This window comes from Podarcis raffonei, chromosome 1, assembly GCF_027172205.1.
Source record: "Podarcis raffonei isolate rPodRaf1 chromosome 1, rPodRaf1.pri, whole genome shotgun sequence".
NCBI classification, from domain to species: Eukaryota; Metazoa; Chordata; class Lepidosauria; order Squamata; family Lacertidae; genus Podarcis; species Podarcis raffonei.
Window position 1 is genome coordinate 133,847,547 of NC_070602.1, and position 22,776 is coordinate 133,870,322.

Genomic DNA, 22,776 nt, shown 5'->3' on the forward strand with positions numbered 1-22,776 from the left:
TTATCTATGAGCCAAGAAGACCCCACTTTAAATCGGACTTAATCTATGAATTCCATAAATGACCTTAAATGGGCCATGATTCTGTCAGGCTCAGAACACCACCTGTAAATTAGAGATTTAAAATACTAGTCTAGCTTACATTGCTGTTGTAAAGATTTCTGAGACCATGTGTGTGAACTGATTTTGAATGTTCCAAAGCATTACATAAAATGCTGAATAATCATTGAATGCTGTTGAGCGCCTGTATCGCGGACGTGACTTGTCTGCTGGCGGAGTTGTGAGATAGGAACAAGCAAACCGGTTCAAGGGAAGAGCCAGAGAGCAGAGGTCTCCGTGAAGCTTTTTCTAAGTGCCTCGTTCTTCAGATAATCAAACTGCAGAAGAGCAAGTGGCCTAAACTTGGGGTGTCAGTCTCCCCAGTTGCCAGTTTCGTAATCTCCAATGCCTTGCAAGCTGCTTAGCGCCAAATATTGATAGCGGACTTTCAAGAAGCAATCGGTAGTTTATCACACTTTCCTTGGGAGGGATGGGGAGTTGTCATTAAGGGGGTGGAGGCTTGCAAGAGTCATACTGCACGCATTTATTTAGCTGCTACTCTGACAGATTGCTTTGTCCTGATATACATTTACATTATTTCCTTCCCTTTCTGCACCCCAAACCTTTCATCATGTAATTCAATTACAGTTGTGGCTCGGGTGCCTTAAATTGGATTCTGCTTTTAATCTGGCTGGATCCTTATTATCAGCCCAGAAAGTCTCTCTCTCACTCTCTCCTTCCCCCTCCACAATTTCCTTTCTTCTTAAGTGAGAAAACAGGCCATGCCATTTCAGTAAAAATGGTGAAATGATAAGGTTGGAAGAAGATCAGGACCCTTTAGCATAGCTGTCAACTTTTCCCTTTTCTTGCGAGGAATCCTATTCGGAATAATGGAATTTCCCTTAAAAACAGGGAAACGTTGACAGCTATGCCCTTTAGGTGCTCTTAATGATGCCCTAGCCAGATCCTTATTCAGGAAGTGTGACATTCTTGATTTGTCTAATATCCATGGGACCCAAATCAGTGTACATGTGGTTCCCAGGAAGTCTCACATCCAGGAACTGATCAGCCCTAGACCTTCTTTCCTTGAGCAAAATGCCTCATGTTCCTTGAAACCATATCCCTGGAAGAAAATCAGTTTAAATGGATTCTATTAGAAAAGAAGTGTATCTAGGCACTGCTGTCATCTGCAAGGGATTCCCACGTGGCAGGGTTAATGTTGCCAGCCTTTATGTCATGTTTGCAGACACCTGTATAACTCAGAGTTGGTCTGCCAACAGGCCTGGTGCCTGATGCTAGCACTCCATAATGCACGTAAATTTAGGTTGCAGTCCTAAACCCGCTTACCTTGAAGAAACCCCATTCAACTCAGTGTGACCAGCTTCTGAGTAGGCTTGTCCTGCTAATAAATGATAAACCGTGTTTACTTAGGAGTAAGTCACATTAAGTTGACTCGGGCTTACTCCCCAGTAATAGGAACGCTGCTTTCCATGCATTTGCACCTGGTGAACCTGTGTTGAACAAACCTTGTATTAGCTGAACGCCACACATTGGTTCCATTTTAGCACCCAGAAAACTAGGTTTTCCTTGTACGAGTGGAATTGTGTGAATGCGATATGCAAGGTGGCCTTAAAAGCTGCTGAATGGACAGGTGTTTTGCCCCAGGTGGTGGTTTTTGCAGTGTAATTATAGGACAATCGAAGACAAATCCACTCCATAATAGCCTTTAATGCTCCTGTGCTCCATGAACAGAATAGTGTAGCAGGAGGAACATAATTCTGGTAAAGTTGTCAAACTACTAGTAATGCCATTTATTCTTTTCATGATTTGGAAAGCACTGTGGGTGCAAATAAGAATGGCTCAGCAGGTCTGATCTTTAACCAAAGAAACGGTGGTTAGTCACACATAGGATTTAATAAAAATAAATAAACGCAATAAACCATTTCTCTTATCATGTGCTGAGCACAACAGCTGGTCCAGCTACACAATCCCACTAAATGCCAGCTATTGCTTCTTTATTTCCTACGTAGGCCTACAATACGATGCGGGCACAGCTGCTCCCTCTGCAGCAGAGGTAGCCAACGTTATGACTTCCAGATGATGTTGGACTCTTAACTCCCATCAGCCCTGACCAGCCTAGCCTATGGCTAGGGATGCTGGGAACTGTAGTTCAGCCGCTTCTACAGGGCACTGCATTGGCTGCCTCTGCTCTACAGGCTCCAGGTGTCTTGCCTCTGGCCTAGCAGCAGCACCTTGCTGAGTGGAAACAAGCAGCAGGCAGCAGAGTCAAGGAAGCTAGCCCGGGTGCTACTGAACCCTGCTTTCTTTTCATCCAAGGCCTCTGCTAAGGGTGCGGCTCCAGCCAGATAGGAGAAAAGTTCTGCCACGAGGTGGGCCAGTCCTTAATTGGCATTTGGTGTTGCTTTAATCCTTTTAAGACCGTAAACTAAATATTGTGAGAAGGCAACAAGCCCAGAAAAGCAATCTTGCGTAATCAGGTCTTTGCTCTAATGCACAATTGTGAGAGGCCTGGCAGTTTGCGTAATATTTTAAGCTACGGTTGGTTTAGCCCATAGGAGCGAGCTAGGTGCCATACATTCCTTATCTCGTTTTATTCTTGCAACACTTCTTTTGTGCAGTAAGTGAGGGTGCTGTATAGTCACTTGCTCCAACCAGTGTTGTGGTTCAGGTGGAAAACTGAAGGTGAACTTCCCATATCCAGGCCTAACATTTTATCTATCTATCTATCTATCTATCTATCTATCATGTATCATCATCATCATTGTTAATTGAATTTGCATGCTGCCCTTCATCTGCAGATCCCCAGGCAGATCACAAGATAAAATCACAACATGAAAATCACAAAATACATGGTAAGAATAAGACCAGCAACAAACCAATAATCCCCCCTCCCACAACACAATTAAAAGGGCATAGGATGTCGATCAAGAGGGAACGTTTTTGCCTGGCACCTAAAGAAGTATAATGAAGGCACCAGCCAAACCTCCCTGGGGAGAGCACGCCACAAGTGGAGAACAGGTGTTGTCGCCCTCCAGACCTCTCTCTCGTGGAGGAGGCACACAAAGAACAGCCTCAGAGGATGATCTCAGGGTCCAGGTACATTCATATGAAGAGAGGCGGTCCTTGAGGTATTGCGGTCCTGAGCCATTTAAGGCTTTACAGGTCAAAACCAGTACAGAATTGGGCCTGGAAACTAACTGGTATCCAGTACAGTCAGGCCAGCATCAGTGTAATATGCTCAGGCCATCTCGCCCTAGGGAGCAACCGTGCCACCCAATTCTGCACTAGCAGAAGTTTCTGAACTGTCTTCAAAGGCAGATCTACATATAGCGCGTTGCAGTTATATGACGCGTTGCAGAAGGATACTGTGGTTATCCAAAACCGCTGAGAGGTCAAGGAGAACAGGGACAACATACCCTCTGTTTCTCTCCTGATTCAGGTCATACAAAGCGACCAAAGCAGTTTCTGTGCCACAACCAGGCCTAAACCCCAATTGAAATGGATCTAGAAAATTACACCACCATGCTGTAAAAGTGGTGGACGAAGAAATAACTTGAAACATTGGTGGTGTTTTTAAAACTAAACCTTTGCATCTTAATGTTTTCACTCTTGACACTGCCTGCAGGTGGAGGAGAGTCCTCTACAGTCTTTGGCTGTGCATTGCACACTGTCCAGTCCTTCTGTTTCCTCTTTTGCTAAATTCTATAAACACCACACTATTCTGTCACCTACAGCCGCTATTTCCAGTTCCAGTCTGGCAAAAGTGTGGTATGCTACCATAATCCATGTTTCTCCTTTTTCCTAGACTTAGCAAAATGCCAGTGCCGCGGCTACTTAACTTGGTGCATTACTTAGGAAGCAAATCTCACATGTTTTCAAATCTGAAAGTCCCAGAATGTCAAAAGAAGTTTACAAGCCAACCAGTTTTTCCAGGAGAGCCCTTTCTTAATAAAAGCTAACTTAACGGAAATCATTCAGATTGTGAACGGACGGTTGAAATTACAGCCTCTGTGTTGACTTACAAAGAATCTTATCGTCAATATGATGATAATGATTAACATGCTGATTTACAAGGGTGGGGTCACAAGATATTTGCAGACTCTGCACTGTCTTCCCAGTGGCAACAGCACCTTGGTATGTAGGCTTTGTCGCCTCTTAGCTTCAATTATTAACCCTAACCTGCAACCTCACAAAACACAATGCTTCCTCGTTAAAATTAAAGAGGGTAAATGCGGGCTTAACCTCTCTTTGTTGAACTCCACTTGCCTTTTCCTGGAGATGCCCAGCTCAAGGTTAGCTGCCTTGAAGTATCGGTGAGCTAACAAATCAGGCTCAGTAAAATGATTGTGAAACTTTATATTTTACCTACTAATATTCTTCTACTCTTCTTCTTTTTCGCTTGTGCATTTCTCTTTAAATGGCAGGCCTTGAACAGACCTTTTGGGGGCATTTTCTTTTTAAGGTTCCATAATTTTAAACATCATCATCACCATTTTATTTGTCCTTAGTTAAAACAATGCTCAAGGCAGCCTACAACATGACAAGATTTACATAATTACCAACGTAACAAAAGTCATGAGCAATAAATGAAACACATCAAAAAGTACACAGCCAGATGGAAAACAATTTCCACCTAAATCATAAAATCTAAAACTAAGAATACAGCTTTAATATCAATTACAATTTAAAATGACAAAGATAAAAAATAAAAGCAATTTAAAAAACAAAAACGGAGCCCTCTCCGCCCGGATGGAAGGAGGCAGGCAAGGCCCTTCAGGTGATATCATGAGGGACAGCCAGCCTAGCACTCAAAACATTAGTTCACTGGACAGGGTGATTTGGATTAAACTCTCAGCTCTGCCATGACATTCCTTGGGTAGTTTTGAGCTACCGCCATATCTCTTGACTTTGCCTCCCCCTGACTCAGAGAAGAGTTGTCAAATGCAGGCCAGTTCAAACACGATGGAATCAATGTGTAAAGTTCACGGAAAGTGGTTCTGTATGGTGTTGACTCCACCCAAGATTTGAAAGCTGCTCTCCACATGGATTGTCCCATGAGAGAAAGAGGGAAGGAGACTCCTTCCCTCCACAGAGAGTACTGCTCTTCAGAACTGCACACATTCCTGGTGGCCTGCTGGTGCTGGCCTGGAGACTTCCCCATGCGGCTGAGTTCCTTTCACACAACATGGTCCCATGTGGAGCTGCCACAACATGGAGACACTTCCCTACTATAAAACTTTAGTTGGCCGTGTTTAACAATGGTAAGCATTTAGCATACTCTGAATATATTGTTGAGGCCGGTCATGATGAACAAAGCTAGTGGCTTAGTAAGCTAATTTGGGGTGCATTTCTGCCCGGTTATTTGGGGGAGTGGGTGAGAAGCCTCATTGGCATAGAACAGTAACAATGGACAGTGTTGCCACCACATTCAGAAAATATAGGCACAATATTTGCTTGCTGAGTCAATGTTTCCCTACTCCTCCCCTGCGAAGTTCTCACCATGTATTGATTTAGCTCTCTAGTTGTACTTTGACTATGTTAGGCGTATGCCTAATACATTGTGAAGATACGGAGATAACATTCTTTGTATAGTACAGCTTTCAATGAGACTTCCTTAAGGCCTTTTCTATAGAAGCTATTTGTACTCATTTCCCCAGTGCGTTATTTTTGTAAACAGCAACTTTGGCTGTTAAGTGTTCCCTCTTCTCTGTAGGCATTAAATAAATGGAACAGCAAACTACAGCACACCATGGTGACCGGTAGGCAAGGAAATCCCATACTGTACTGAAAAGGGTACAGAATTGTGCAAAACACCTTTGTTAAACATTACTAAAGCATTCTTACAATGTAAAACATACATTACATTGCAAGATAATATAAAACATACATTCAAGATTGTATTGCAGGTTATTATATATATATTCATAATAATAAAACTATTTAGCAGTGCAATCCTAAGGATGCTTGCCTACAAGGAAGCCCCGCTACAGCGTACAATCATTAACTCAAAGCTCTGCTAATGCGGTTGTATTTCAGGTTTTTTGTTTTATATATTTCTATCACTCCCTGCTATGCAAATCTTCCAGGAAGTAATAAACCGCATGCTTGCCATTCCCCAAACACACATAGGTAAAATGATCAACCGTACAACTCTCATCATCAACAGACTTGCTTTGAAAACAAACCCAAAAAACCTCAAAGCCCTCTGTTGCTAGATATAGTCTGACTACCTAGTCTGCCTTACAAATCGAAGAAGGTCACATTATCCATCTTTCAGACTCTCAAAACAAAAAATCACAAAGTCAAAAAGCCTCCAAATCAGGCATCCCCTACCTGCAGCCTCCTGATGTTTTGGCCTACAACTCCCATGATTCCTAGCTAACAGGAGGGATGATGGGAATTGTAGTCCAAAAGGGCCGAAGGTTGGGGGTGCCGGCTCCAAATCCTGTCTTCCTGAATTCTAGAAACCACCTGTTAAACACATTAATGCAGCTGAACCACATCAGCACGACTGTTTTGAATGTTCAAAGCATGTTCTAGCTTTGCAGTGCATTATCCTGTCCACATCTGCAACTATGCAAGTCATGGCGCAGTCCTTCTCTACTCAGTGGTTTGCAACTGGATGGCACTGCATTTCTTTTTAGGTACCAGCAAGTAGCTGCTGACTAGAGACAATTGGCTGCAAGGGTACAAGTGCTGTCTGCAAAAAATTCTGCTCTGGCCAGAATTTTCATAAATTGCATGTCAGCCGGCCTCTGCCTCCCAGCCAGTAGCATGCAGCCTTACCCACCAAGTACCTCAAGATGCCTCACGGGAAGTGATTCATAAATGAATAGATAAATAATATCTCTTAAACCCCCCCCCCTTCTACTCCTAACATGGACACACACTTGTCTTTGCTGACAAACATCCTTTCCAAACTAATCCAGATCCTGCAAAACCTCCAGTACTGGTTTCTTAGTAAAGCATGGAGATCGTCCACTTCTGTGTACATCAATTTGCGTGTTATTATTTTAAGAATTTATTATTGCAGCCTATTGGCTGTACGGTAAGGCTGATACTGAATTATTTAATGCTGGATATATTACTGATCCTGGTGCATCATTCGCGTTTCCTCCGTTCCGGCCTGCATTTCTTTGTTTACATTAATCTGCAAGTGTATATGCTCTGTCACTAACATATCTGCTGCTCCTTGCGTTTCCTCATATTTGTTGGACATCATTTCCCCTTAACCAGTTTAGACTTTTGACTCTTATTACCAAAATTAATTAAGGAAGAGATTTTTTAAAAGTTGCTTATAGTACTGACTTTGACCGTCTGTTATAATAGAGCAGTATCAGAGCCCTGGCCTTGAACCGCACCTTCCCGTAGTGACCTTTGTGAATTGTTTAAGGTCCAGAGTGAGGCCATCATTCTATAGCAGGACACAATAAAAGCATCACCTTTCCGTGCAGTACAAACAGATGTCGAGTCTGCATGGCTAGCAATAACATTTCAGCTTCCTGCTGCCACAGATGTTCTTACAAGAACGAGGGCTTTTCAGCATTTCCATCCCGTGGCAGCGACCCAAGCCATCCCATGAACTTCCTTTCCTGCCTACATTTTTCCATTTAGTGTATGTGCTGCAGTTTAGGCCTTCAGAAATACATTTAGAATAAGAAATACATTTAGCATAAGTGAGGTGAGCCTTCTTACGGAATCTGCATTTACTTATTTTGCTTTAAGATTTGAGTCTTGCGACACCTTAAAGACGAGCAGTTTTATTACAGTGTTAAGTTTTTGTGGACTACAGTACACAATATTACCCTGAGTAGCAGAATACACACACAAGGTTCGGGAGGAGATTGAAGATAGTGAGGGCAGAGGTAAATGGAACACAATAAATACAGACACGGTGATAATTACGTACCGGTAATTACCAGTAATCATTACTAAAACAGTTGTTTTGGCATTAGTAATTGGGTACTCAACATTTTGAGTAAACAGAAAGCAAAAGATTGCTAGTACTGAGTCACGTGGTGGAGGGAACTGGCGCATTTAAGCGAACATTCAAATGTGGATTTTCACATACTAGGGCCATTGCATGCCTCTTAAATCGTGTGTGTGTGTGTGTGTGTGTGTGTGTGTGTGAGAGAGAGAGAGAGAGAGAGAGAGATAGTATCTTCTCACACCATAGTTCTGTGTGAAATCAGGCCCTCACCCTTCTCTTCCATTGTTATCAGTTGAGTAAAACAATAGAAGAAAAACACTAGTAAAATAAAATCAGACAAGCCTTGTAAGTAAATGAATTAAACAATCTAACTTTACCCATCTCCAAACAGGTGTAAAGTTACCTTTTAATGTTCTGTTACCTTGTTGAAATAGGTGGGTTTTATTTGGCATTCTTCAGCCTGAATTGCATGATTCACCCCATCCTGCAGCAAGCCCTTCACTGTTTAATCAACTCTGAATTGTGTTTTAGTTTGGTAATGAGACACACAAATAATGTCCAGTCATTTCTGTTGCTGATTCTTGGTGATGGAGTCTCTTTTCTGTTGCTTTACAGGTTATTGAAGGGAAGCTGGCCCCTTTCCTTGGGAAGGTAATCAAATTTGCCACTTCCCATGTGTACAACTGCAGCCTTTGTAGCCAAAAGGGATTCATTTGCGAGATCTGTAACAACGGCGAGATCCTGTACCCATTTGAGGACATTTCTACAAGCAGGTAAAGGACGGTGATTACATGTGTTGCTTTGCATGTGTGTACATTTACTATGATACAGTAATGACGAGAGGGCTGATGCAAACATGAGCAAGAGTTCAGCTTACCTCCTTTCTATGTGGAAACCTTTTGTGAAGGCCAAACGAGACACAACATTAAATGCATCTTCATACCAATGGAGGAATTTCCTCTCAGTGCAAATAGCAGCTTCAAAGGAGTGGTTTTCATGTGGACTACAATTAAACTCCCTCTCACCATCACCACCAGTAATCACCCACTGCAGCTGCTACTTGCATTTGTAGCCAGTACAAGTGGAAAGTGTGCACATTCATGGGGTATGTACCGTCATGCTTTGGTCTGCTTCACCACATGTGCATGCACCAGGGAACTGGAGTTCAGCACCGCTCCCTGCGGTGTGTAAATGCAAAGGAGTAGATGTGTGTAGTTACGGCAGGCACAACAGTGTACATAACACACAAAGGGGCCTTAAGGGGACTTGTGAACTCAAGAGGACTTTCACAATCTGACCATTAAAATTCCTTAAGACATTTATTTCTAAGCAGTTCAGATTGTAAATGCAAGTCTGATATTTTAAAGGCCCTAGGCAAGGTAAAGTTAATGGGACCTGCCTATCCCGAGCCGACAAGTTTCAAGAATATTTAGCTTTTCTGAGCGTCAGTATCCAGACTGTCTCTTCCCTTCTCATGGCCCCCTGTACATATGGGAAGCCTGAGGATAGGAGAAAAGGAGACAGGCACCTGACACTTGTCTTTCATTAGCCCGTAAGTAATTGTGCATTGGCAACTGAGCGCATCATCTTGCTGCATATTGGACTCGGGGATTGTTAGATAAAGGAGCTGACCAGACTGCATGTTGGGGCTGATTCAGACATGCATGTTTATCCCTTAATCTGACTGCATATCATGCCTGTGTCATTCAGGCACAGATAAAACATCTATGTCACCCCAGTTGAGTTTTTCAATGGAGTGTCCAGGAGTGAGTCATAAATAACTAAGTTTTGTATATTCATGATGTTGATCCTCCCTTGGGCATTCTTGGCACTTTGTGAGATGGCCAGGATTATTTTGTTAGCATAATTTGTTGAGAGTTGTTTTTCTTCCCAGCTGGGAGAAGAGTTCCGTGCCAGTGCAGCCCAAGGCCACCTTTCACTGAGATTTTTGACTGGCACCTCTTTTACTGCTAATATTTGCCCCATCTTTCCCTGGTTTTGTTTCATTACCTTGTTTTTAGTATGAGGTCCAAGCCCTGAACGTATATTAAATGAGGTTTGCAGCACAACTGTGCAAACACTGATTAGGAAAGGAAAGAGAACACTTGCGAAACAGTAATTTCTAGGACGAAAAGTTGTGAATGAAAAAGCATTAAGGAGAACTAAGATCATGGCTATATAAGGCAAAGATATCTGCAAGGGGCTCGTGAGGATAATGAAAGGGGCAAAATGCTTGATGTAAGAAGGTTTCCCAGTGCAATGCATGTAGTTTCTCTGCAGAATGATTTGATTACTCTGAGTGTTTGCTGTGCATTAAAATCTCAGGTTAAATGCCTTAGAATTCTGAAATCTTAAATTCCCTGAGAGAATTTGCAGTACATCTCAGATCAGTAATATCTGGGTGTAATGACTTCTGTTGGTGCTTATTACACTGGGAGCCAGTAATACATATGTGTACATGTTCAATACAAAAACAGATTTAATGACACTGATATAACCACATCATTTTCAAAATAATATTTAGCATTGCTGTACCAGTGAAGTTGTGGTTCAGTAACAAAAGTGAATTAGTTTGATCAGTTAATTTTTATTTTGGCACTTAGTTTGAACATCTGTCTGCATATTGGATAATGTTCTTTTGTTGGGGCACTGTGTTGATAGAAAGCAGGTTGCCCATTAATAGATGTAGTAGTCTATTTCTTTTTAAAATAGGATTCATTCGTAAGATTGCCACATAGGCAATGCTTTGAATTTAGGTTTGTTAAAAGAAATCAAGTGGGCTGCCTTTTAATTCCAAGACAGGTCTTGGCAACCCCAGTCATTGCAGATTCATATGTTTCACTCTGAATTAAATTATAACCCTCTTTGTCCGTTATATATTTTTTTTTGGGGGGGGGAGGTGGGGTGTTTCAACTTGGTATGAGTCAGGGGCTTATGTGCTCCTGCCCCCGCCCCAAAGAAAAACCCCACAAATATTTCAATATATTGAGATTTCTGTTGGTAGGGTTGCATTCCCTTATTTAGGTAATCATTGCCTTAAACGTTTGCCCCATTTAACTAGGATTCTGATGTTCTGTTCTAGTTCTTATATTACTCTGTGCCTTAGGATGTTCATAGGCCTCTGTACCCTGAGCCCCTGCTAGGATGGCAGAGTTACGAACAAGTTGGACCCTGGCGCCTGATTCCGCATTTCCACTTTTGAGTAGGCGAAGAATACCATACAGTGATATTCCCCTTGCTGGTAGTTCTCCTGAAAGGTTTATACCATCGTATCAGCAAACACATGCCCTGGCATTGAATTTCAGAGGAGTGGCCTTGTTAGTCAGTTGCAGCAAAAAACAATGCATAGCCTTTGACTTGGAGTAGGTGCCCAAAACAGATTGAGAAGGTTGAGTCCCGTCAACCAAACATTATTCCTGGGTGGGAAAACCTTAGGTTTTGTTTTAACTAAGGAATAGAGTTTTCCCATTTTTTTCGGTAAGAAGGACAGGGTAATTTAATCTGGCACGTTCAGCAAGTTCTGCTAACACCTCCACCCCCTCCCACAACCACCTAAGAGGGATATATAACACTTACAGTTTTGTAGATCCACGAATTAGTTTTCTAAAGCTTTGTCCCTAAATGGAGATGAAAATAAATATTAACCCATGTGCATTGTGATGAACTTACTGTTGTCCTAATGTCTTTGTTTCTGCTCCTTCACTTGCATGTGTTCAGCTTCACTAAATCTAAACAAAATGAATGCCTCTGGTGTTTTAAATGAGTGCAAAACTGGACTTTTAATAAATCTTGAGCCTCTGTTAGCTTCACTAAATCTAAACAAAATGAATGCCTCTGGTGTTTTAAATGAGTGCAAAACTGGACTTTTAATAAATCTTGAGCCTCTGTTAGAGTGGTATAAAAAAAACCCCCAACAATCAATTGCCTTAATAAGAAGCTGTTTGTACTGTGTGAAAGAGTTCCCCTGCATTCACAGCATTCTTGAATGACTAGGAATTGAAGTGTGTTTGCACCTTGCTTTGCATATATTTCCCCTTTGCCTTTTTGCCTTGACCTTTCCGCTTGACAAAGAAGAAAGCAAAGCGATGAGTCTCAGGTGCCCCTGCCAAGCCCTGCCAGAGGGTCAGCACTGGATGACGACCATCCTGATATAATGGCATCCTCATGGGGGCTGATGGAGAGAACAAGTTCTGGTAGAAAAGTAGTTTTTCTGTGGGTCCATTTCCAGATGTGATTTCTCAAGGCCTGTCTCTTACGGAGACAGATAAATCTCAGGGCAGAAGGACACCCCCCCCCCTTTTAAAGAGCTGGAGTTTCCATTTGCATGGAGGCTGTTTGCTCAGTATTCATTTTTTGTCAATCCTTGAGCAAACAGAGCAAATACCTGGATAATGCACTCATCTGGCTTTGAATGCACATATATTACATACCCTTTTCTTGCTAATCGGTGTGACACATTCCTTTGTTGGCTAAATGGTTCCAAAACAAACACAATCATTTCAGTTAATTAGCAGGGTTTTGTGGGCTGTGCCTGGCAAGCTCCTTACATCCTGTCCGACAATACACAACTTCCAAGTCTGCTGTCTTAGCACTGTTGTAGAATGCTCCAATAATTCTCTTTTTTTCTTGCTTGGTTTTGCATTGCTTAGTTAAAGTATTCCCCTTCCTTGGATTTCCTGGGTGTCGGGTTTTGGAATGAAAACTAAAAATAGAAGAATAGTAAAGTGCAAGTGGAAATGTTGTAATAGTTGGGTCTTCTGATTTTTTCCTGTCAGCTCCAGCAATTAGTTTTTAAGTAGACATGGAAATTGACTTAAACCTGCTGGAAACAGTGTTCTCAGGAAAGCTTTACTTTCCAGGGGGCAGAGTGTCAGGTGGTCGTTACTCACTGGGGTGGTGGAATAGCACTGCACATGCTTGAAGATACTGCATTGTGAATTTTTTGCAGCTTTTGGATACAAGCTCTTGTCGCTGAGATCTCCTTCGCCTTTTACTGCAAGGACTCAAAAAATGAGTCCTTCCTTGCAAAGTAAAATGCTGATAAATGTTTAGTATGGCGAAATTCCAAGTTCTGCTACCTTTCAGTGCTGCGAAACATTTTGTTGTTGGGTCATTGTTGATCTAGTTTCTCAGATCAACTTCAGGGATAGGGGTCTCAAACTGGTATTCCACACAGACAACCAAGACCCAGTGCCTTTCTTCCTCTACCACCAACGCAGCCCATCTGCTGAAGGAATGGCTTGCTTTACCCAGAGGTGTCCTCTAGAAAGCATTAGAAGACCCACTGGCTGGTGCATCACCCAGTCAGGTGGAATCAGTGCAGTTCCACTTGGCCTTGTAGAGCCTTTACCCCAGGATATCCTCTTCGGCCCACCCTAAACAACCTGACTCCCATTGAGAAGAATCTGCCACGCTGAGTTTCTGCTCTTCACCTTCCTTCACAGAACCCTCTGCCTCTGGAACTTGACCATTTGCTTTTCTAGATGACACTGGTTACCTCTGTCCCATCTGCCTACTAGCAGCCATTCTGAGAACTGACTTTTGCCTGCTGTAGATCATACCACTTGCCTTTGACCCCCACCAGCCGAGAACTTTCTCACTCCTGACCCTGGCTATCACTTGTCGGATCTTAGCGAACCTTGACACATGGACCTAAGGACAACTGTGAGCATGCAGCAGTGGCGTAGCGTGGGTTGTCAGCACCCGGGGCAAGGCAAGTAATTTGCGCCCCCTAACCCGTGGATTTGCGCCCCCTAACCCTAACCCCCAGATGGTGCGGCCGCCCCCCCCTGCACCCCCCACGCTACGCCACTGGCATGCAGGGTTGCTGTGCATAGCTGCCTCCCACTTTTGAGCCTATATACACATGTACTGTCTATGTGCCCATAAACTCTGCACAAGCGTTAAGCTCCACATGCTGTTGCATGCAATGGGTCATAGGAAAACTAATCTTTCAGTATTACTTTTTTAAAAAAACAGCAACACAAGAACAACCCTTCTGTACAATCATGACTCCAGCCTATGCAGAAAATGAAATAACTTGCTCAAGATCTCACTGACTACCATACTAATGAATCATCTTGCTTTTTTTAAAAAAAAAAGTGTTATTGTGTTATATGTTTCAGGGCATGCAAACAAGTATAATCTTCTGCACTTCAGAGCTGAAATTATCTTGTGGCTTCTAGGAAAGAATGCTAGAAGGGAGGAAGTTGGTTAAGGATGGGGCTGGCTGGGACACAAGTTGAAGGAGAAATATGTGCCTCCGCTATCAGTTTCCAGCACCTCCACCCACCGTTTCACCCACCCCAAATCTCCCGTGTTAAGAATGGCTGCCCTACAGGAGCATACGCCTGATCATTTAAAATGCAAAAACCTTCACGGAGATTCTGAGGTGTTTCAGGCACTGGCGCTATGTGCATAATCTAGGCAATGAGCCATACGATTCCACTCCTACAGCAGCTGTGACCATAGGAAGCCAAACATGAAAAGTGGACTTTCCCCCTCTGGGACTGCTGCAGGCAAAACAGAAGACATGAATGAGTCCACGGTTGCTTGTTTTTAAGGTCTCATCTTTTTGTCATCTTCAAAGCAACAAATGTCTTCTCCACAATGTCATTGTATTTGTGCTCAAAAGGATCTGAGAAAAGGAGAATAAAGGCTTAGTAATAATGAGACTGTTTTGTAAATAAGTGCCATAAAAGGAACACCCTCTTTCCCAACACAGGTGCTTCTCATTGCCCTCAGATGTTAGAGAAGTGGGTGACGCAGCATCGAGCTGTGGCCTTGGCCAGATAAGAAGCAGGTGTTTGATCGCTTGATTGAAATGCTGAGCGGTCTTGCAGCCACAGCGAGGAGATACACCTTTGTAATTTTCCATGGAAGTTAGAGTAGGTTGCAGCTGGGAAGGATTTCAGCTTTTAAGTTTTGCAGGTTCGCCTCAGCTTTGTGATTCCTTCTCTCCTTAAGCCGTATAGTGAATTGTGCAACACAAAATCAACAGAGTGCTTAAGTGCCATATTTCGTTTTCACTTGTCAGTCCCTTGGGGAGACTGCAGTTGACTTCACGCATTCCGTTTGCGTATTAGGTTCTCTTCCACATGTGCAGGTGGTCCTGACTGGGCTGGCAGGGCTAGCCAGGACTCACTCTGGTCCACCCCAGTACCGGCAGCTTCTCATTCATCTCACCATCACCCACAACTTCCACTCTATTCTCTTCCTCTTTGGGCCCCATCTGGAAGTGGGGCGGAAGATAGTAGCTGCAGTCTCTTCTTCTTTACCCAATGCGATGGCATGAGTGGCTGCGGGGAGGGGGGTGGGCTTCTCTACCATTGGGAGCGGGTAAGTAATGTAAATGGCAGCACCACCAGCAGCAGCAACAACAACATATCCTCTACCTCATTGCTGCCACTTGGTCTGAAGAAGGAGCAAGCGGAAGTGGCAAGGAAGAAGGAGCTGTCCATGTTTGCAAGAAGAGCAGAAAGTAGAGCCATTTCCATTGTCCAGCAGCCATTTGTATGTGTCAGGAGAATCTGGTTTATGGTGGGCCCTTGCCGGGGCATGGACCTGGGCAGATGCCAACCCATGGTGCTCGGCCTGACATCAACGATGTTTTAAATGTTACGTGTGACTGTGTCAAATATTCACCTGCAAATGCGTATAAGAGCCTTGACTGACTGCAGCTAACTGACGAGTGTACATTTGGTAGCACACCTAGGTTTGCCACTTTTGGAAGGTGTGAAATAATCCTAATAGGAAAGAGAAATAGGACTCGTGAAATGCTGGTTGGCAGTGGGTATTCAGGAACACACATTAAAATCCTGTAGAATTGGGGAAATGTGTGGAACTTGTGGGCTTCATTCCTTGGATATTTGCTTCATTGAGATCCTTGTGTCTTAGCAAGTTTTCATCAGAAACTGTTCAGAGGTTTCCTGGCTTTTCTACACAACCACAACACTGAAAACCACCTCCTTCTCCTGAAAATAAAGCTATGGTAATTAGATGCTTGTGGAAGTTGCTGCCACCAGTTTCACTGCAAGGCGGATTCATGGACCCTCTGGCCAATTTGTTGATTTGGATTTCTTCTGTTCATTGTCTCAGCAATTAAGATGTCTGAGCAATTGAAGTGTTACTTCCCAGTCAGAATAGCTCCTGGCAAACAGAGCACAGCAGATCCAATGGATTTTCACAATGCACTTGACTCAAATTTTCAACCTAAGTTATCACCGTTGCCATATATTACTGGAATAGAATTGGGCAAACCAGCAAAAAAATATTTTTTTAAAAAAATGGTCTAGATTGGCCTTGTGGAACTTCCAGCCCACAAAAGAAACTACCTGCTTTTTATTAGGAACCTCACGTTTCCCTCCATCTTCCTGATCTTAAGAAACTTCTGGGCCACACGAGTACCTGAAAACTGCATGGGAAATTTGCCGTTTGAGTGCTAACATTGTGGGAAGGAAACAATCGTATTCTCTCCAATCTCTCTGTCACTGTTCTCTCTACCATCAGCTCACCCTTAACACTTTGTCCCACAACCCGTACCTGAAAATCTGTACTAGGTAACAAGTGTTTAGCCTCTAAGAAAGATTTTCAAAAAGCTTAATCCAAATTATTGTGTAACATAGAAGATGGTGATAACTTAGTATAGATCCTATTAGTAAAAATACTAATGAAAAGCCTGGCCAGATAGAAAAGTCTAGGTCTTGTATGTTTGTTTGCTGTTATTTACTGCTGGTTGTGCAGCCAAAATTTTATGCTGCTGTTACTGGAGGTTACTTTTTGCAATTTTAATGAATTGCACATGCTTTGTGTAAATGTGTTTTTATTATAATGCATTTTTATTTTGGTCTATGATCTTAAATTGGTTTTAAGTCATGGAGAGACCCTTTTGTGTAACAAGCAAGTAACAAGTTCTGCTAATGATGATAATTGAAAGCTCAGCAGCGGAGGCATCAGGCAGGTAGCCCTAGGAAGAGCTACTTGGGACCCCGCCAGAGAGAGGTGCCTCTCCTCAGTAGCCATCCTTCTAACTTGGGTTGCCAGAGTTATCCAGAGAAAGACTTCTAATGACCACAGACTTAAAGAGGGCAAGTTAATGAGGAGCTGCTTTAAATTAGGGGATTCAATTTGGTAATGGAATTCAGCCATGTACTGAGCTGAAATGTCCATGTGGTGTTGAAAGACAGACCCATGTACAACACAGAGCAAAGGTTTGATCTGGATTTTAGCAGGGCATGGGTCACAGTGACCAGGCTGTCTTTGTCCAGGAGGGATTCTCTGTTTGCACTTTTCTGTTTCTGCATGCAGCAGCTATCACAGGAAATATGAGTTTTCCTGCAAAAGCTTATGCGGCAGTGATTCAGTTAGTCCCTAATGAAGGCCACAATTGTATGCATGTTGGGAACCAAATCCCATTAAGCAGTAGGAGTTGTTTCTGAGCAAACAATCTATGAATGGGATTAGGGTGCTATACACTAATGCAGCTACTGTTCTGGAATGACTGGGTATATTAAGGGTTAATTTGGTAGTGAGAAAACAACAATTGGACCTGTAGTGGTTAAAATGAAGAAGCTGATTTATGGAAGGCTTTGGGAGCTAGAAGCATAAGTGCTGGTGGGATTTTAAGCAAAGCCCATGAAGAGTGTCATTCATGCCTGCTTTTCCCTGTCCTGCTTGTAGTCATCTGTTCCCTTTTATCAAGGAACAAGTTGATTATTGATCATACAGAAGTTTTGGATGGTGGGTGGGGTTTTTTGTGCTTTGCAACTTTTTCAAATGGTTTGAATGATGTATTTGCTCTTAATTTTGAAATCATCAATCTTCTCTTGCCCCTCCCCACCCCCTGATTTAATGCATCTGGGTAGCAACGGCAGGTGTGTTTCACTCTTCCATAATCCTGCAGGCGTCCATTTCGACAGAAATTCCTGATAAGCGTTTACATTCTCCAGTTGACTGAGAAGAGTGATCAAAAGAGGGAAAAGGGAGAGGCCATGAATGAATGCAAAATGACACTCTCATCAATCATTGGTCTCCAGCGTTTCCCAAGGAATTGTAAATCACTAACGAAAGGGGAATTAGCTTGATAAAGTCAGCATTAGTGTCAGATGTGGATGATTTAAAATTTCTAAAGGCACAACTGTTTTCTTTGGCTGTCATCTTGGCTCCCACTTGGGTTGCCTGCATGTGCTCCAATCCAGTAAAGAATGGATAACATGCTTAAGTAATTAAGCTTGTAAAATCTTCCAGAGATTTTGAGATTAAAGCAAATACTAACAGCTGCAACCTTGCATCCGGTCAGGCTGCTTAAATCCCAGTGACTTCATTAACTGCACATAGCATTGTGCCCTAACTGCCTCGCTAAACCACTGCCATAGTATAACTCAATGTTCCAACACTACAAGACAGCTTCTCACTGGGACTCAACAATGTCTGAGAACCCTCTGAGCGTTTCTCGGTGTGGCTGGCTTTCAGAGGTCAGAATACAGCCAGCACAGGAACAGTCTTATCACAGAACTTCTTTCCTCTGCATAGTGGGGTGGGGAAGAGAAGCTAGGAACCTACATATTAATATACAAATACCTGATTTTGTTCTCACAGATGTGACAGCTGTGGTGCCGTCTTCCATTCAGAGTGCAAGGTGAAGTCGGTGCCGTGCCCCAGGTGTGTGCGAAGGGAGCTTCAGATGAAGCAGAAGTCTTTCTGGAGAAGACTCAACATGGATGAAAGCCTGGAAGAGGCCTGCAACATGTTTGAACTGTCCTATCAGAACACTTGACTCCAAGGAGGAAGCTGGCAACCTGCAGAGATCCCTTTCCTACTGTAGAATGAATGCTTACAAGGCAACGTTCCACTGCCAGGCAGAATCCTTTCCTGCAGAAAGATTGGCTAATATTCACCTTTTCGGTTATTGAATAGCAAGGGTCAATGTTGCGAAGAAGGTTGAAGGCAGAACGCATTCATGAAGTCTAGGTCAACCAGGTGGTCTAAAGCCAAATGTAGTTTACTTGAAATATTTCCTATTCTCTTTGCATTTATTGTTAGAAATAGAAATATTGTGTGCATTATTTATTATTATGTTTCCAAGTGAACTATTTTGCAGAAGTAGCAAAGGTGGCACTGGAACTTAAGGGCCCCAAAGTACTTTGCACAGGGGGCCTATGAGATGTATTTGTGGGGTCTTTTCCAGCTTATAAGGATGTTTTAGTAAATCGTCCTTAAGACTACATTCCTCTCCCACCTCTCAGAAAGTAAACTCAATTATAGATCCACATCTAGATGACTAGAATAGCAATCCTTGCACGCTATATGAACCAAGTGCTAAATGCTGTTTAGTTCCTGTGTTACTGTTCTGTTCTTGACTACTGGAACAGCAGCTCATGGTTGTAGAACATGCACAGCTTTACATCTGCACAACATTCCAATCTCCTACTAAGTCAACAATGCAAATCCCTGTGATTTTTCTCACATGTAGCACGATTAAACACCAAAATACATCTGTTTTGATGTTAAACAATGTACACACTGCTTTGCTGCTGCTTTGGAAGTTGACCACTTTTTTTAAGCACCTTTCTCCACCTTCTTACACTTTGAAATGGTGAGCTGAGGGTTTCGCAGGGCCGGGGTCTGCTTCGTCTCTCTCTCTGCTGCTCTGTCCTTTTGGCTGCACTTCATATGGGGACTCGGAATAGCAGCCTGAGCAATTGCTGGGGACAAATGCTTCAGCGCAGTGAGGAGGAGGCACATCTTGGAACACCTTGGCTGAGAAATTGGGACTTGTGCAGTTTCTAATTCTGCATAAGGAAGTGCATGTACAGAACACGGCACATGGTGGCTGCAGATTGACAGGTGTGCATCCACACTCACTGTGCACACAGCACTGCACACTGTGAATAGCGATGCACTTTCCATGTGTCTTATGATAGAGATTGGAACGTGCTTCCTTGTCTTTTGCCTGAGGATTTAGTACACAACTTTTACCCATGGGATCCTAGTAGAACATAACATTTTGCCCACTTATTCATCTGTCTTTGGAGTGAGGCCCATTAATCCTCCCTGTTCTGTGTATCTGGTACTTAAAGATATGTCAAATGAAGTTTGCGAATGCTGCGTTTATTTTGCCCTTATCCAGACCAGTCTTGTGCTACTAGATTCACCTACTGGTAGCTTATGTAAGCTTTTCCAGCTAGATCAATGGAGAATTCCAGCCTTCATTCATATTGAGTCTCTACATTGAAGGCAGAGAGTCATAAAAAGGTAGCAGAATCTACTGGCACTCATAAATGTTTCCTCTGAGCCTGATTTTGTTTCTTTGTTTTTAGCCACTTTGAGGCTGTGTTCAGAGGTTTGTGGTTTATGGTTTAACATGCTCAGGAGAATCTCAGGCTCATGTGCTTCCTCCTCAAGGATAACTGCAGTTTGGCCTTTGTTGGTTTGAACGATGGTTTAGTGAAACAAGCCAACTTCACATCTTGGTTGATGCTGCCGACCTGTTTCAGTAAACCAGTTAAGCTTAACCATAGTTTAGGGTTTGGGCGTAAACACTAAACTGAGATTAATCAAAGGTAGCAGCCTGAGGCTTCCCTGGGCTTGTTCCTGTCGCGAACTGCAGTAAACCTTAAGTTATTATTAGGTCCAAATGCTCAGTCTCTGAGATCTTTTATTCAGTGCAGTTAGTTTCTCCATATTTCCTGTTCTTCCTCCAGTGCATATATATTGATGCAAATGTGGTTACTAATTTGTAGAAAGTGCATTGTTCTGTGAAAATGATGCATAGCTGTATTTATACCTACCTTTAATGCATCCTTCCCTGTGGTACTCTCCGGGTATTTTAGACTACAGGTCCCATCAGGCTCAGTGGTCAGGTGTTTTGGGAGTTCTAGTCTGAAACATCTGGAGAGTACCAGGTTAATCCAGTATCTTATAGATTACACATTTAAGGCAACAAATATATTTAAAATGGAGGATACTGAGTAAACCAAACCTTAACGTGCCTTTTAAACAGGAAATTAAAAACTTCTGTCTGAAAAGGGAATTTTATAAACGAGAGGTGTGGGAAGGCTGGTTACATAAGAAATAGCAGGGGTAGGGATATAGAGTTTTTCTATAGCTAAAAGCTTTAGAGAAAAGAATGGCAGGATCTTACAGCTGCTGTCCACATTACTTTTCTGGAAGTCACTCCTGCATCTGCATATGTGCATATGTACAAACATGTTATCCTGTGAAACTTGCTCCAGGACACACCTGTAAAATGGTGTCCATTAGTAATGTTTTTACTCATTTATTTAAGAGCTCTGCAAATGTATTCAGATACAGGTGTGATACGTGAGAATTGTCCCCTGCTTGAAATATGTAACCTGAGAATCTACCGTAACATGAGAGGGGGGGGCACACCTGAAAACAATATAATGTTGAAAGGAAAGGAAGGAAATAGCAGCCATTTGTAGAAGGAAATAGCACACACCAGGTAAATTCTTGACTGTGGCACTGTCAGCAGCTCCAAAGGCTCTAACCTAACATTGAATTGCCAACTGTTGATGCCACTTGGAAAGACTAACCGAAGTGGATAGGCCTGCCTCACGTTTCACACTGCCTATGGCTTGTTACTGATAGTAGTGGTCTGTCCTTGGTGGACTTTTATGCTGGAGGTGTCCTGTCCACATGGCAGAGAGCAGAATTTTGTTTCTTGTGTTTGCAGCACAATACTATGGGATGCCTCTTCTTTCCCTTGGAAGCTGGGAGCTGAGCAGCAGTCGCCACTGTCATATGGGTTGCAATGGCAGAATAGAATAGGGCAGCGAGGGATGCTTGAGCACTTAATATAAAAAGGTGCACCACAAATCTGCTGTTCTTAAATTTCTGCTTTGTCAGCAGGAACTTTCAGAATCTGTAGCCATGTGTTTCCCAAGCCGTAGACAGTTGCTCTTCTTTCTGAGTCACTGCATGAGAAAGTGCCAAGTCGTGTTGAGTATATTGAGTTTCAGTGTTGAGCCCCATTGCCTTCCATGCTATGAGGGAAAGGAGTTATTTCAAATTACTGGTTTCCTTAAAATACATTCTAACAGCCTTTAGGAAACATCTCTTCCTACTTTTTATGTAAACTTTTTATTTATTTATTTTTTCTTTTACTTAGAGTAGCTATGAGCCAATTTGAGACATGGGCAAATTATTGGCTCACAGAAAAGAGGGTAATTTTGAAGCCAATGTCAACCCCTATGAATAACAAGTCAACATCTTTGGTAGCTTGAGCACAATGCTGAATCCCGCCCAGGGTATTTGAAATTAGCTAGTTACTCTTAAGACAAGAAGGGCATTAGATTGCATGGGTAGATGCAGGATATCATGGATTTACAAAATATGTGTTTTTAAAAACAATCAGGTGACTAACCCTGAATATGACCATTTCTGTATGGATTTAATTATCAGTGTATTTCATTATTATTTGAGTCAGTTGAATTGCAGTAAATATCAACAAACCTTTAAAGGTGTGCTGGTAACACTGATAATTGAATAGCAATGATTTCTAAAATTGTTGCGATGTACAAAAAATGTCATTATCTAAAGCAGGAGGGAGCAACCCGTGGCCCTCAGACATCCATGATTTGGGATGATGTAGTCCAGTAACATTTGTACGGTTGCTCCCCTCACTATCTAAAGCAGGGGTAAGCAACATTCATGTCATGTCTTGATTAACACTTATAAATGGTAACCAAATGTTAAAAAAAGAAATCAATTGAATTGTCTCCCTTTTCCTGTCCTGCAAGTTGCTGCTTGCCCCTCTGATGAATGCTCCG

General features: G+C 42.6%; 1 protein-coding gene across 1 annotated transcript in view; it reads left to right on the forward strand.

Annotated features, from left to right (window-relative positions):
- Positions 1–19,503, forward strand: part of PLEKHM3 (pleckstrin homology domain containing M3) — a 58,602-nt gene extending 39,099 nt beyond the window's left edge. The window contains exons 7-8 of the mRNA XM_053363085.1: positions 8,603–8,760; positions 18,584–19,503. Coding sequence (XP_053219060.1) covers positions 8,603–8,760; positions 18,584–18,761 — 336 coding nt within the window. The 3' untranslated portion in view covers positions 18,762–19,503. The remainder of the gene's footprint in view (positions 1–8,602; positions 8,761–18,583) is intronic.
- The last annotated feature ends 3,273 nt before the right edge of the window (positions 19,504–22,776 follow it).